The 15,210-nt window shown below is 42.1% G+C and overlaps 1 protein-coding gene across 2 annotated transcripts in view; it reads left to right on the top strand.

The window, feature by feature from the left end:
* SNTB1 (syntrophin beta 1) overlaps positions 1-15,210 on the top strand; it is a 223,287-nt gene that overhangs the window by 170,908 nt on the left and 37,169 nt on the right. Inside the window, exons 4-5 of one of the 2 annotated variants that reach the window (XM_065895571.1) lie at positions 210-227; positions 12,507-12,628. In XM_065895571.1, the coding sequence (XP_065751643.1) occupies positions 210-227; positions 12,507-12,628 (140 nt within the window). Of the gene's footprint in view, positions 1-209; positions 228-12,488; positions 12,629-15,210 lie in introns of both variants that reach the window. The other variant, XM_065895570.1, reaches the window with a different exon arrangement.

Genomic DNA, 15,210 nt, shown 5'->3' with positions numbered 1-15,210 from the left:
TGACATTTATATTGTTTCCTGTTTGATACCTACAAAGAGTGCACCTACAGACATGAAAGAGACCTCTTTTCAGAGTAGGATGTGCCTGGATATGTGATCCGCCAAATGCCTATGAACTTGGATATTTAGACAATCCTAATAGGGTAGAGATGGAGGACATGCCTGTGTTGGAATTGTCAGAAGGGGATGAATATGAAGGAATGTGAAAGCTGAAGCTAGGAGGTAGAGTGTTTTAACTGGACATATTGTCACTCCTAATAATTTTGGTAATTTTAATTCTCTTAATAAAAAGAAGGAGAAAACAGATTTTGGGTGGGCAGCTAGCATTTATTCCCATATTAAGTAAATACAATAAAAATCATGAAAATGGTACATTAATGACTAGAGTTTGGAAAAACTGTGCAGGAATCAAATGTCCATGGATATCACATTAGGAAGAAACGAAGAGGGAAAATCCCTTAGCAGAGCCTTTTATAGATTAGAGGTTTCCTTGGGCCAACACACCTTTACTCAGGTCAACTCATCTCAGCAACATTTATCATACTATCGTAGACACTGATGAAATGGTTAAAAAATAAAAGGCTAAGGGACTTCCCTGGTGGTCCAGTGGCTAAGACTCCATGCTCCCAGTGCAAGGGGCCCGGGTTCGATCCCTGGTCAGGGAACTAGATCTCGCATGCCACAACTAAGACCCAGCACAGCCAAATAAATAAATATTAAAAAAATAAAATTTATAAAAAGGAGGCTATGATCCAGTGTCAGAATGAGTTATGTGGGCCAGGGAATCCCAAAGCAAGCTGTGCATCAGAATCTCCAGACAAAGTTGCAAAAAATAGAGATGTGTAGTGTCAATCCCTAGATATTACGATTCAGTGGATTTGGGATTCTAGAATCTGTACTTTGAAGGCGTCCCCTCGTGATGCTGAGGCAGCATCCAAGGGCACTGGTCTCCGGAAATCACGGGTAGAAAACGAGCGCTCTGTACATTTATGATTGTGCACGTGGTAACTGACACGTTGATGTTTTCAAACAATAGTGGACACAAAAATTCCCGAGCCTTTGCTGTAAACGCAGGTTCCTGGTGCCACCCCCAGTGCTTCTGAAGAACTGGATCTTAGAAGGGGCAGACATCTGAATTTGTAACTGGCAGCCCAGCTGATAACAGAAGCAGGTGATCTGCACAACAAATGTTGAGAAACACTGATTTTTGAGAACTTGATATTTTCCAGGCACTGTGCTATAAACCATGTATACACAGTATCTGACTCCATCCTTCAAATAATCATATGGGAGAGGGACTTTTATGACCCCCATTTTGCAGATGCGGAAACTGAAGCATGGAGAAAACTGGGTCAAGATCATACTGTAAATAGCTGAGTTGACTTGCAGACTAGAACTGTCTGACAGCAAGATTTATGATCTTAATACTAGACTGCCTCCTTGCTTTCAGGAGGTCAGAGAGAAAAAAAAAAAAGAATCTTCCCAGTTGAGGCAGGCTTTATGAAGGCATTTAAACAAAAGTAGGTTAAGGGGACTTTGGAATTTGTTGCTTGGTCCTTGGACACATAAAGTTTGAGCTGTCTCTAAAATGAATCCTTTTTTGCTTTTGTTTGTTTAGTTATAAAACTCTGAGAGCTCCAACTGAAAGCAAGCGTGTTGATATTGTTTTCATACAGTAAATAGTGGAATGGTGTCTGACATAAGCTGTTGGACTAGGCCATGACTTTAGAAAATGCTGATGTGTTTTTGAGGCTGACACTCCCTACATTTTTTTGCCTTTGATAGTGTTTTTTAAAATTGAAATATAGTTGATGTACAATATAATCTTAATTTCAGGTTTATTACATAATGATTTCCATTTGCGTATAGTATGAAATTATCACCACGATAAATCTAGTAACCATCAGTCACTATGCACAGTTATTACAATATTATTGACTATCTTCCTTATGCTGTATGTTACATCCTCGAGACTTATTCCTTTGACGAACTGTTGGTTTTCTCCTTTAAAGGATAAAGAAAACAGATAAGGAAGCCTGCAGATACAGTGAAAACAAAACAAAGGATGCTGAAGCATAGATTATTTTTTTAATAACTTGCTCTTTTAGATTTAGTGATAATGTCAGCTGTCTTTCAAAAGATAACTTTTTAAAAACTTATAAATTTCTGCTGCCTACTAGCAGCCCTTTAGAGGGCAAATTTCCTGGGCATTAGAGAAGTAAAGGCTGTAAGTCGAAGATAACTTGTTTACCAGACAGGGACTGTAATTGAAATAGCCCTTTGGAATTAATGAAAGTATGAAATAGCTTTTCCCCAGCAGACCGAGAGGAGTCTAATTTAATTATCTGTGAGTGTCACAGATTAGAAGCAGCCTTTCATTCACTTCTAGAAGCTGAGTATGGACAGCTCATACCTAGTGAAGGGAACAAGGAATTGGAGCCATGGGTATGTGAAGAATGCCCATGGGAGAGTACAGTGATCACAGGCCTCTGGGCTCCAATGGCAGTAATGGTTAGGTCCTATTTACGGTGTTTATCGGGGGCCTGAGACACCGAGGTATGACTTCAGTCCTTCGGCATTCAGCCAGAATCTACTGAACGCCCCCCTATATCCTAGGCATTATGTAGGCACCATGCATACCTAGATACAGTATGGAACCGTGAGTATTCTGTCCAACTGGTTTCCTTTTGGGGGACAGGGGGCGGAAGATTTCAAAACAAATGCCAAACTTCATATCACTTCATTCCATACGTTGAACTAGCTGCCACCTGAGGTAGGCAGAGTAATGATCTCCCAGAGGTGTCCACAGCCTAACCCTCAGAGTCTGTGGATATGCTGCCTTAGGTGGGAAGAGGAACTTTGCAGGTGTAATTGAGTTAAAGCTCTTGAGGTGGTCAGATTTTCCTGGATTATCCAGGCGGCCCCAATTTCATCACATGGGTTCTTACAAAGGGGGGCAGGAGGGTCAGAATCAAGACAAAGGATGTGGTGACAGAAACAGAAGGAGCAATGCCATGTGGGGTCATGAGCCTAGGGATGTAGGCAGCAGCATTTGGAAGGCCAGGAAATGGATTCTTCCTTCTAGCCTCCGGAGGGAAGCAGCCCTGCCAACACCTTGATTTTAGAACTTCTGACCTGCAGAACTGTAGGATAATAAATACCACTGTGTTTGTAGTAATTTCTTAGAGCAGCAATAGGAAACTAATACACAAAGTTTTAAAAATACGGAGAACTCACATAATAATACAGATTTAGGGCTTCTTTTGAAAAATCAGAGACTGGGCAATGCTGAGCCCACAGTCTTTCCTGGCAATGATAGGCTAAAGCTGAAAAGAAGCTACCTTATAACTGGGATGTGGTTAGCTTGTTTTTTTCTTGTGTCTGGTCCTCTGTAGTCTCTGAATTTGTGACTGCTTGTCTAGAAGATTCTGTAGTTCATATAGCCTCCATAACATTGCTGAAAGCATGTGTTTTGAATCGACCGTTATTTTAAGCCATGAGCTGGAAGGGTCAGAAGCCACTTAACTTCCTAGTGGTTCCAATATCTAGAAAGGTTTGGTAGTTACAAATATTCAAACACTATTTCATAGCCTACTGTACTCATCTGTTATATGTCCCTAAACATATGACATGTGGATGATTTAAAACTACACAGCATGTTAAACTGGACCTCACCCTCTTAGAACTTGCAAACATTTGTACTGGGGTGAACACCACCCATGAGGAAATGTGTTAACCAAAATAACAAAAACATGCAAATTAAATTTATAGTGTAATGGAATGTTTCATCACCTTTAGAAAACCAACTGTGTTTCATTTACTGGCCCCTCAATTGTTCAATGAAGAGTAAACATAAGAGACTAATTTTTGTTATAAATAGAAATATCCCTTTAGTGGAACAACCTATTATGGGTTATGAGACATTTACACCTTAGTCTTGAAATACTTTAATGAGATGTGAGACTGGGGGAGTCAAGAGCTTTGATGATTAAGAAGGGAAGTGAGGAGCTTGGATTAGACTGATGTCTGGCCTGAGTGAAGCCCTACGTGCCAGGAGGTGGGAAAGAGGGGCAAAGCCTGCTGCGTGGGTGCACAGAACAGGATCCCAGCTCTCCAGCCTGCAGGAAGCATCATGGCTGAGTTCCCAGCCATCTTCCCTCCTACCTTTTACCTCATTTTCCCACATCATCCCCCTTTTCTTATAGGAAACAGCTTTGTGATATGAAAGTATCACAGCTTTGAAGACAGGAACTAATGTAGCCTTGGCTGTACGTGACCTCTCTGAACCACAGTTTATTCTATAAAATGGGGATAATAATAAATGCCTCATTGTGTTGGAAGGATTGAAAGAAGTGAAACATATCACAGTGCTTGTCTTATTTCCTAGAGCTGCCATTAACAAACTGCCACAAACTGGGTGGGTTAAACAACAGAAATGTATTGCCTCACAGTTCCGGAAGCTAGAAACCCAAGATTCAGGCATTGGCAGGGTTGGTTCCTTCTGAGGGCTGTGAGGGAGAATCTGTTCCTTGTTTCTCTCCTAGCTTCTGCTGGGTTGCTGGCAACCTTAGGCATTTTGTGACTTCTAGATGCATCACCCTGATCTCTGCCTGCGTGTTCATGTGATGTGCTCCTTGTGTGTGTGTCTGTGTCCAAATGTCCCCTGGTATAAGCACACCAATCAGATTAGATTAGGGGCCCCTGTATTCTGATATAACCTCATCTTAATTAATTACATCTGCAATGACCATATTTCGAAAAATGGTCACATATTGTAGTATTGGAGTTAAGACTTCGACATATGAATTTGGGGGAGGGGGCAACACAGTACAACCCATAACGGTGCTCATCATAGAGTAGGCTCTTAATCCGTGTTTACTCTCTCAGCCGTATCCTCCCTTGATAAAGAGAATTCTTCCTTGTCATATAGATTTTTAAATTGTCAGATTTAAATGACTCAAATTCTAATAACCCTCACACATGTCAGAATGGCTATCATCAAAAAGCAACAAATAACAAGTGTTCATGAGGGTGTGGAGAAAAGGAAACCCTCCTGCACTGTTGGTGGGAATGTAAATTGGTGTAGCCACTGTGGAAAACAGTATGGAGGTTCCTCAAAAAACTGAAAATAGGGCTTCCCTGGTGGTGCAGTGGTTGAGAGTCCGCCTGCCTATGCAGGGGACGCGGGTTCGTGCCCCGGTCTGGGAGGATCCCACATGCCACAGAGCAGCCATGGCCGCTGAGCCTGCGCGTCCGGAGCCTGTGCTCCGCAACGGGAGAGGCCACGATAGTGAGAGGCCCACATACTGCAAAAACAGAAAAACCTGGCTGTGCACTTACCTCCGTGGATATGTGTGATCTGCCCTAAGGTTGGCTTCATTATGAAATACCAGGGACCAAGGCATTACTTTCAATAGAGCCACCAAGGCCTCTGTGAGAGTCCGTTAGCATCTGACCTTCTGCATACTCAGTAAATAAGATAACTTTCAAAAAAATCTACTCTGGGTCTGCAAGTGTTCAAAGGGAAAAAAAGACAAAACTGGAAAACTGACTGAAAATATAGTGGGTTCAGACCATTTTCTTATGATTAATTTCTTGTCTTAACCTTGTGCCCCCAATTCAGAACATGACCTGGTTTGGAAATAGGGTCTTTGCAGATGTAATTAGTTGAGTTCATATTGGAATACAGTAGGCTGTAAATCCAATGACGGGTGTGCTTATAAGAAGGCCATAAGAAGACACACAGAAAGCAGTCCATGTGACAATGGAAGCAGAGATTGGACACATGGCAGTACAAAGCCACAAAACACCAAGGAGTACTGGTAGCTACCACGTGATTAGGAAGAGGCAGGGAAGAATTCTTCCCTGGAGTCTCCAGAGGGGACATCATCCTGCCGACACCTGAGGTGACTGATTTATCTATCACCCAAGCACCAGAGTCTCACCTCACTAACTTGTATGTTGACTCTGGTGAGCATTCCAACCATAAGCCCAGAATCTGGGGCTTTATTATATATGGCTTATAGGGGTCCAGACCCAGTTTCACAATTTGGCAGAAGAGAGCAATCTTGAACTTGAGAACTGCTGCTGTTGGTTGTTGGGAGAGTTGGCGTATAAAAATTATGTCCTCTTTAATTGCCCCACAGTCAGACTATATTTTTCATCCCATAGTTTTCACTCCACTTTCTCCAGCATTTTTCATCACTGTCTTGACATCTAGCAGACAAAAGGGATCACTCAGTCTGCTGCTCACTCTAAGCCACCCTTGAATTCACCGTGTAATCCAGGTGCCAAACAATTTGGGAATTGTGTGAGAGGCGAGAAATTAGTCCTATGAAGCTGAGGCTCCCCCAGAACCCCGTCCTGAACCTTCTTTTTCTAGCCTTCTTCCCCTTTCTCCTTTGCTTTCTCTTTCTTTCCATTCTCCTCTGTGTCAAGCTATGGATGACCCACCTGGCTCCTGAATGCTGGGTCTCGGCGTGGTTCAGGACCACTTGGAAGAGAGTTGCAGGCTGAGTGGGACTTGCTTAGCGCTTCCCTGGGCTCCCTTTGGCCGCATTTAAACTCCTTCCTCTTCTTTTGGTAAATTGGAGATGATCTTTATCTGCCTCTCAGCGAGTTGGTGCAGGGATTATCTAATGTTTGTAACGCATCTGGAAGTCGATAACTGCTAATTATTTTACCCTGATATCTTGTCCTTTGTTCTAAATACTTTGCAACCTGAGGTGAAAAGACATAAATTAAAAAGTGGTCGAGATAACCATGATCTCCAAAACAAAGGTTGTGATTGACCTTCTTCTTTTATGAACTGCTTTCACTCTACTGTTAGTCACTCCGCTTATGCTACACCTTCCTTCCTGAGCAGGATGGATGGAAGAAGAGTGCACTCGAGGTACGCAATGGAGAGAGCTAAGCTGCCAGTACCTGCCGTATGGGAAGAGCTTTATATACATTGTCTCATTCAACCCTCATATAATATGCACAGGAGGTCATTATTAGTACCTTACACATCAGTGAACAGGTGCTTATGGCAGTTCTGCTGAGAACTGGTAAAGCCAGATTTTGAAGATGTTGTTTGGCTCCAAACACTTCTTCCTCACCTTGTGCTCAAGTAGAAGGAGAAAATAAGTATGTTATTTGTAATGAGGTGGATGGACCTAGAGTCTGTCATACAGAGTGAAGTAAGTCAGAAGGAGAAAAACAAATACCGTATGCTAACACATATATATGGAATCTAAAAAAAAATGGTACTGATGAACCTAGGGGCAGGACAGGCATAAAGACACAGATGTAGAGAATGGACTTGAGGACATGGGGAGGGGGAAGGGTAAGCTGGGACGAAGTGAAAGAGTGGCATGGACGTATATACACTACCAAATGTAAAATAGATAGCTAGTGGGAAGCAGTCGCATAGCACAGGGAGATCAGCTCGGTGCTTTATGACCACCTAGAGGCGTGGGATAGGGAGGGTGGGAGGGAGACCTCCGCAAGAGGGAGGGGATATAGGGATATATGTATATGTATAGCTGATCACTTGGTTATACAGCAGAAACTAACACACCATTGTAAAGCAATTATACTCCAATAAAGATGTTAAGAAAAAGAAAATAAGTATGTTGGGAAGAGTGAGTTGGTATGAGGAGAGAAAAAGAGACCCATACATTGTTTTTTGCCCTGTGAGCAAAGTCCACTGAACACAGAAGAGGTATAAAGCAAAAGTCTAGAAACTAAAGCAGTCCCAGCCTATACAGCAGGGAATTTTAAACTAAAAAAAAAAAAAAAAAAGATCTGATTTTGAATTTGGAGAGGCTGTTAGCAATAATTTAGTCTTACCCTATCCTTTGACAGATGAGGACATTAGAGCTCCAAAGGCAAATCATTCTTGCCCAAGGTCACTCAGATCTTTAATTTGATATTCTTAGTAGAAAGAGCTAATGTTTTTTAATTCCATAGACCTCTTTACTTATTGTTTGTTAATTTTTATCTATTTTAAATTTTATTTATTTATTGAGATATAACTGACATACAGCACTGTATAAGTTTAAGGTATGCGGCATAATGATTTGACTTACCATACATCATGGACTGATTATCACAATAAGTTTAGTGAACATCCACCATCTCATAAAGATACAAAATAAAAGAAAAAATATATTTTCCTTGTGATGAGAAGATTTGCTCTCTTAACAGCTTTCATATATAGCACACAGCAGTGTTAATTGTATTAATCATATTGTACATCATTAGTACTTATTTATTTTATAACTGCAAGTCTGTACCTTTTGACCATCTTCCTCCAATTCCCCCTCCCCCATCCCCACCTCTGAACCGCAAATCTGATCTCTTTTTCTATGAGTTTGTTTGTTTGAAGTATAATTGACCTACAACACTGTATTAGTTCCAGGTGCACAACACAGTGATTCGATATTCCTACACATTGCAAAATGATCACCATGAGAAAAGCTAACATGTTTAAGACTTGCCTGTTTACTGTACTCCAGACATTTCTAAGTTCTTTATGTGTATTTATTCATTTAACCTTTACAACTCTAAGAGGCAACAGCATCATTCTTTTCTTTGCGAGTACCTACAGAAAGGGCACAGAAAAGGTTTTGGGTTTTTTGTTTTTTTTTTGTATTTTTCATTATCATATAACTTTAATTTTTTTTAACATCTTTATTGGCGTATAATTGCTTTACAATGGTATGTTAGTTTCTGCTTTGGTAAAACCATGTCTTTGAAAGTAATCTGCAGATTCCAGGTATTTTAGAGGAAACGAGTTCAGCAGTTTTCAAACTGTATTTCAATGTTTGTTAGGAACCCCGCTCAGAGATGTGAGTTGTTGGAGGATAAAGCCGTAAAGTCTGGGACCCCAACCCGGCTGCAACCCTATACAAACTCTCTTTCAGTTGTTTCACATTTTGTTTTATAACTAGATGACTGTTGAGACCTGCCTCAAATTGAGGATTCAATGACTACTTCCCTCAATTCTTTTTTAAATTGAGATAAAATTGACATAGAACATTGTGTAAGTTTAAGGTGTACAACGTGTTGATTTCATACATTTATATCTACTTCCCTCAGTTTTCAACCTTGACTTCTTACCACTCTCTCTTAGATTCTGCTTGTCTTTTCATAAACCTTTTTCTCTCATGCTCTGCAGAGGTGACTGTGCGATATCCCCCTATGGGATTTAGCTCACTTCGGTTGCACATCAGAATAATTTCAAAATTGAATGTCTGTTTTCCTGCTTTTTCGCTTCACCTTCTTCATTAGAAACATGATCAGTTCTTGAGTCTCTGACCAATGCAGCATCTGATGACGGGAAGCTGGAGTGGAGATGAAAGTTGTCACATCCATTTCAGGAGTCACGTTTCAATAAAATGCAGACACATCCCCAGAACTGTTGCATAGACACTGGAGAATCTTTGGGTGCCAGGAAATTTGGACTTCTAACAGAAGTTGTCACCAAACTACAACCTAAATATTCAAGCCTGAAGAAAAGTGTCCTTGAAAGGCTTTACAGTGTGGAGCTCACGTGGCCCAAAGTATAGTTTTAAAAACCTGTTCTTCAACATGAATATTTTCTCCTTGGAAAGTCGGTGGTCCTCATGAGCAGACTTCTACCTTTGAGCATCCACATAGTATCAAAACGAACATTCTGTACACAAGGATGGTGGGGATTGCCCACTCTGAGTCTTCTCTCAGCAGAATTAACTTATCAACACAGAAGTCTTTAATAAGCCACAAAATGTTTTAGGGCTTTGGGATTATTCATACCTATATATGCCACTTAACATGTGGGTGAGTTTATGATTCCACCATTAGAAAGGTCTGCGCTTTACTGATGGTATTTACTGTTGACATTGATTTTACAAACTTAATATTGTTTTTGAAGAATGATGCTTAGTTGTGTTCACATTTAAGTGACTGGTTCCAGTCAAAGTTAATGGATCAGATGTGACTAGGTAAGTAAGACAGGCGCTTTGGGAGGATTGTTTGTAGCTTCTCCAGTCCTATTTAATGAGCTGGAAAAGTAATTTACTAGGTTTAATGTAGAGGCTGGAAAAAATTCTAAACCCCCCAAACACTTTATGCCTTGAGACCATAGCTTATTCACCTTGTAGGGTCTGGTACATTGCCTTCTCTAACAATTCATTTTGATCTCTTGAAGATACTGTTGGAAAAAGCAATAAGCTAAAGCTCAATTTTTTTGTATGCATAAAATGCATAAAGGGGGAAATAAGCCAGGCAGTCATTCACATTCTAGTATAAATAGCTCTACAGGGGATTTCTTCATTCTAAAAAGTAAATGTTTATTTGGAATTGTTGGAAGATGGGCATTCAAAAGTAAAGGTGATCATTGTGTAATGAATTCTTCCTGGGAGGAGAATGAGTTGAAATTGTCAGCACCAAAGATAATCGTGTCTTGCCTTATAGTTTTTCCCAGGGAAAGCAGGTAGTTATATTGTTGCTGTTTCCAAAGAATACCTTTTTTTGATAAGTTTAAAAATTGGTGAGCCTGCCACAATTTTCCCACCCTGAGTTTCACCATCTGCCAGGTACCAGGCTCAGCACATAACATGCACTGTCTCATTTAATCTCCTCTCCAGCATTATGAGGTCCATGCTACTAAACAGGCTCTAAATGATGTTTAATCTGCATTTTAGACATTTTAACTCAATCTTCACAACAACCCTCTGGTATAGGTACTATTATTTCCCCATTTTACAGATATAAAAACTGAGATACAAAGAGAGTAATTGACTTGCCCAGGATCCCACGGTCTTGTGGGGATGTTGTAGCAAATTGTGGAGCTATGATTTATGTTCAGGCATTCTAGCTCCAGAATATACTGTTGTATATGTTATCAGTGAGCAAACAGAAGGACAGAGAATAACAACTTGCTCCAAGTTATACAGGTCAGGCAGCCTATAGGCTACATAAACCTACAAAAGCTCAACCCTCATATCATCCTGCACACCTTCTCTTTGATCAGTCATTTGTAAAGCCACACACACTTGCTTCCACCTCAATACAGATCTCACTGTGGTGCTTAGAAAAGATAATGATAAGCATAGAAAGGGAAGAAACTGCTTTATCATTTGTTTAGCTTACCGTTTATTTATTTAGTTTACTGTTTCTTTTATTTCTGAATAAATTGGAGATGGTGGCTCATTATGAGAGAGCTGAATCATCACCGGATTAACTGCCAGTGTCGAAGGCAATCTTAACCTTGTCTACAGCAGTGTTTGTTATCTTTCATGACAATAAGAATCACCTGAAGATATGGTAAAATGCAGATTCTGATTCAATAGGTCTGGGATGGACCTGAGATTCTGCATTTCTAGCAAGCTTCCAGGTGATGCGATGCTACTGGAACATGATCTGTGCTTGGAGTACCAAGGCTAGAGCACTGAGCTTTTCCAAGAAGGATTTATCCCAGGGCCCAGAGTTCAAGTGGGAAGGAGGGCATTTTCATAGGTGGAAGAACACTTAGGGAGTCTGGTCAAATCAACACTGGGCAGAGGAGGGATTGCTCATGAGATAAGGTCTGAGCTACAGACTCTCAGGATTGAAAGGAACTTCAAAGGTCATCTGGTCCAAACATCCAGCTGATGTTTGAATCCTCTTGTATCCCTGCCAGGTCATCTCAGCCCTTGAGTTAAAGAAGTATTCTCCATGAAAGGAAATAAACATTCAATTGAACGAAAGAATTTTAAGATGGTGCCTGAATCACAGAAACAATCTAAGAGTGAAAGACTGGGGGAAGAGCTGTGACGTCTCATGTCTGTGCAGACAGACATTTGCCTCCATGGTATATTTCTGGAGCCTTTGGATATTTATTCAAAAGCTTTCAGACCTTACCATTTCATAATAAAAACAATGCCCTCTACCAGAGAACCAGCTGGGAGTGCTTATTCCCCTATGCATTTGCGTCCCACTATGAAATAGAGGTTTCAGTGCTGACTGGCAGGTGAGAAACAGTGACAGATGTTTGGCTGCTGGGCTACTTCTTGGCTTCACTGACTGTATATACCAGGGCCTTTGAGAAAACATATTTTCAAGGATCAAGAATCATGCAACCGGGGCTCCCCTGGTGGCGCAGTGGTTGGGAGTCCGCCTGCCGATGCAGGAGACACGGGTTCGTGCCCCGGTACGGGAAGATCCCATATGCTGCGGAGCGGCTGGGCCCGTGAGCCATGGCCGCTGAACCTGTGCGTCCGGAGCCTGTGCTCTGCAGCGGGAGAGGCCGCAACAGAGGCCTGCGAACCACACACACACACACACACACACACACACACACACACACACACACACAAAAAAAGAATCATGCAACCATGAATAATTTCTTCTCATTTTGATTTTTACAACCTGACCCAAAAGGCACTTGTATTGTTGAGTCTTCTGATTGGGGAGATGCCAACTTCTTTTCAGTTACTCTTTTCTCAGGCTGTCGCTTGATGGGTCTCTGCTTTCTGTTTCAGGTGCCCGGGGACAGCGAGAAACAGTGGAAGCCAGCCCTGGTTGTGCTGACTGAGAAGGACCTTCTAATTTATGACAACATGCCACGGAGGAAGGAAGCCTGGTTCAGCCCAGTGCACACGTACCCTCTTCTTGCCACCAGGTAGCCATGGTTTTGTGTCCGGGTATGATGTGTGGTCTGTTTGAAACTATTTTAATCAATTACCGTTATTTCAGCATATTATGATATTACTGCTTCCTCTTGCAATAAGAGCTGAGAGTTCCTCCAGAATATAGCCACACGTTTTTAGCCTTTTATTGATAGATTATTATTTATGACCAAACACAGGGCAACACAAAGCCAGAGAACAAACTGCTTCTCCATCAGGAAGGAACAGTGCCATCTGTGATATGGTCCCAGCCTAGTCACCTTCCTGGGTCTCCATCCCATTCCCTCTGAGATGAACTATACCAGTGTGTTTACAGTCTTGACATTCAGGTAGAATTAAGAAAGGGACTTCACTTGGTGGCACCAAAAATGTCATGTGGGAATGTCCCATTGTGCTTTCTAAAGCTCACCCAGCGGGAGACCCCATAACAAGTTCTTCTGCAGTTGTGTGATGCTTCCCGTGGAGTGGGGCTGCCACGGTCCGTTTCTTAGCACCTTCAGTGCTCACTTATTGTTCATGTGACATTATCCTAATACATCATATGCTTCCCCCCTTCTTTAAAGCCCTGTATCCTGGGCGTGAAAGCACATCAAACCAGTCTTGCCTTCATGCCTGGCTTCTGCTGCGAGCTCTTTCTGTATGTGCCTTATGATAATGGGTGCAGTTTTCACTACTCCTGTTACCTGTTTCTCTACCTAGTAGCTATGTGTGTTAACATAATGTTTGTGGCCCCCACTGGCATAGTGCCTGGTAATTTGGGGCCCTTAAATGTCTGTTGAATGAATTATTGAACAATGTGGGGCAAACTCTGGAAGGAGTTTGGTCCAGTGGATGTAGCATAGTGGACTGAGGTTTGGGGGCATCTGTTCTGAGCAAGAGGTAGAATCAAGATGGGTTCTCCGTTCTGAAGGGATTGAGATGCCTAACAGGTTATAGTCAAGGCTCAGGTGCAGGGAAGAAGATGAGACTCAGTAGCAGAGCAAAAGTACCACAAACTCAAAATGGCAATAGTGAATAGAGCTGAAACTCCCTAAAATCCCTCCTCCTTCCACTCATGGTTGGTTATGGAGAACAGCAGAAGTAACCTGAAAATGCCAGTTATTGGCCCCAGAGGTGAATACAGGAAGCCTTCCGGGGCTAGGAACCAGGCCTAGATCACTTAGATATTAATCAAAAAAATAAAATGAAATAAAACAGTAATTTAATTTGAGTCTTCTAAGCCTCAGAAATTTCAGCAGGCTAGCTATTCAAGTACTACTGATGTTTATAATAAAACCTCAATGATCAGAATCCAAGCATCCTGAGATGTTCCTGCGAAGATTCAGGCTATGTCTTGGGGTTCATTCAAATTCAGCGCAATCCCCATCGCTTTTTTTTTTTTTGTGCGGTACGCGGGCCTCTCACTGCTGTGGCCTCTCCCGTTGCGGAGCACAGGCTCCGGACGCGCAGGCTCAGCGGCCATGGCTCACGGGCCCAGCCGCTCAGCGGTATGTGGGATCTTCCCGGACCGGGGCACGAACCTGTGTCCCCTGCATCGGCAGGCTGACTCTCAACCACTGCGCCACCAGGGAGGCCCCCAGTCCCCTGCAGTTAATATCCATTTTCCTCATCCATGGGCACTGATGTTCAGATTCTGAGACATTTCTGTAATTGAAACCAAAGAAAGATTAGACCACAATCATGGTCTTCCAGTTACTGAGATCTCAGATAAACTGGACTCATGCCTCTTGGAATGGTTTTCAGGAAAAAAACGTTTAAAGAAGGTAATGTTTCTGGGTAATCCTCAGGCAACTTGAGAGTAAAACTTAGCCTAACATGTAGCTTTTGCCTCACCGTTTCTCAGCATTCTGACCTAGTGGAGGCTACTGTTTCATTCCTGCGTGCATGCACTATTCATTCAGGATTTTAAATATTTAGTTCCTCAATCACACTGGCCACATTTCTAGGACTCAGCTGTTGGGGCTAATGGCTGCCATTTTGGACAGCACAGATCTACAACATTTCCATCATCACAGGAAGCTCTGTGCACAGCACTGCCCTAGAGCATACATGACTTCCTCAGAATTTGTCCCAATTTGGGCAAGTGACTGGACTTGCCCGTTCCACAGCAGTCAGTCAAAGCTCAGGCTGCCTGATGGGATTTCATCCTACAGGTTTTTCAGGCTGTCGGCGCAAGCAGGGCACCTGTGGCTCAGGGCACTCACTGAAGAAAATCACAGATATGAACCCATAAAAAAGCAAAGCCCCCAGAAGGAGAGATGGGTGCACAGACACAGTAAAGGGTATCTGAGTAGGCTTGGGTGGGGCGCCTGTCATAGGCTCACGAGCCATAGGGATGTCAGGTCTGGATTATGAGCAAAACACATGAATAGCCTAAAACCATAAGCCTGCATCCAATATGGAAATAGGAAATGGAAACCCCATTCAGTGCAAACTGCTCATTTAGAACAGAAGATGCAACATTTTAAAAAATCAGTGTCTGCCACCTAAATATAAAGATGTAGCGGGGATACTTGACTTCTCATCTCGCTACCCCTCTCCCAAATTACTAACCTCTGCACTGCAAAATAATTCA

Source organism: Phocoena phocoena, chromosome 17, assembly GCF_963924675.1.
Source record: "Phocoena phocoena chromosome 17, mPhoPho1.1, whole genome shotgun sequence".
Classification (NCBI taxonomy): Eukaryota; Metazoa; Chordata; class Mammalia; order Artiodactyla; family Phocoenidae; genus Phocoena; species Phocoena phocoena.
This window is presented reverse-complemented; position numbering and strand designations above follow the sequence as displayed.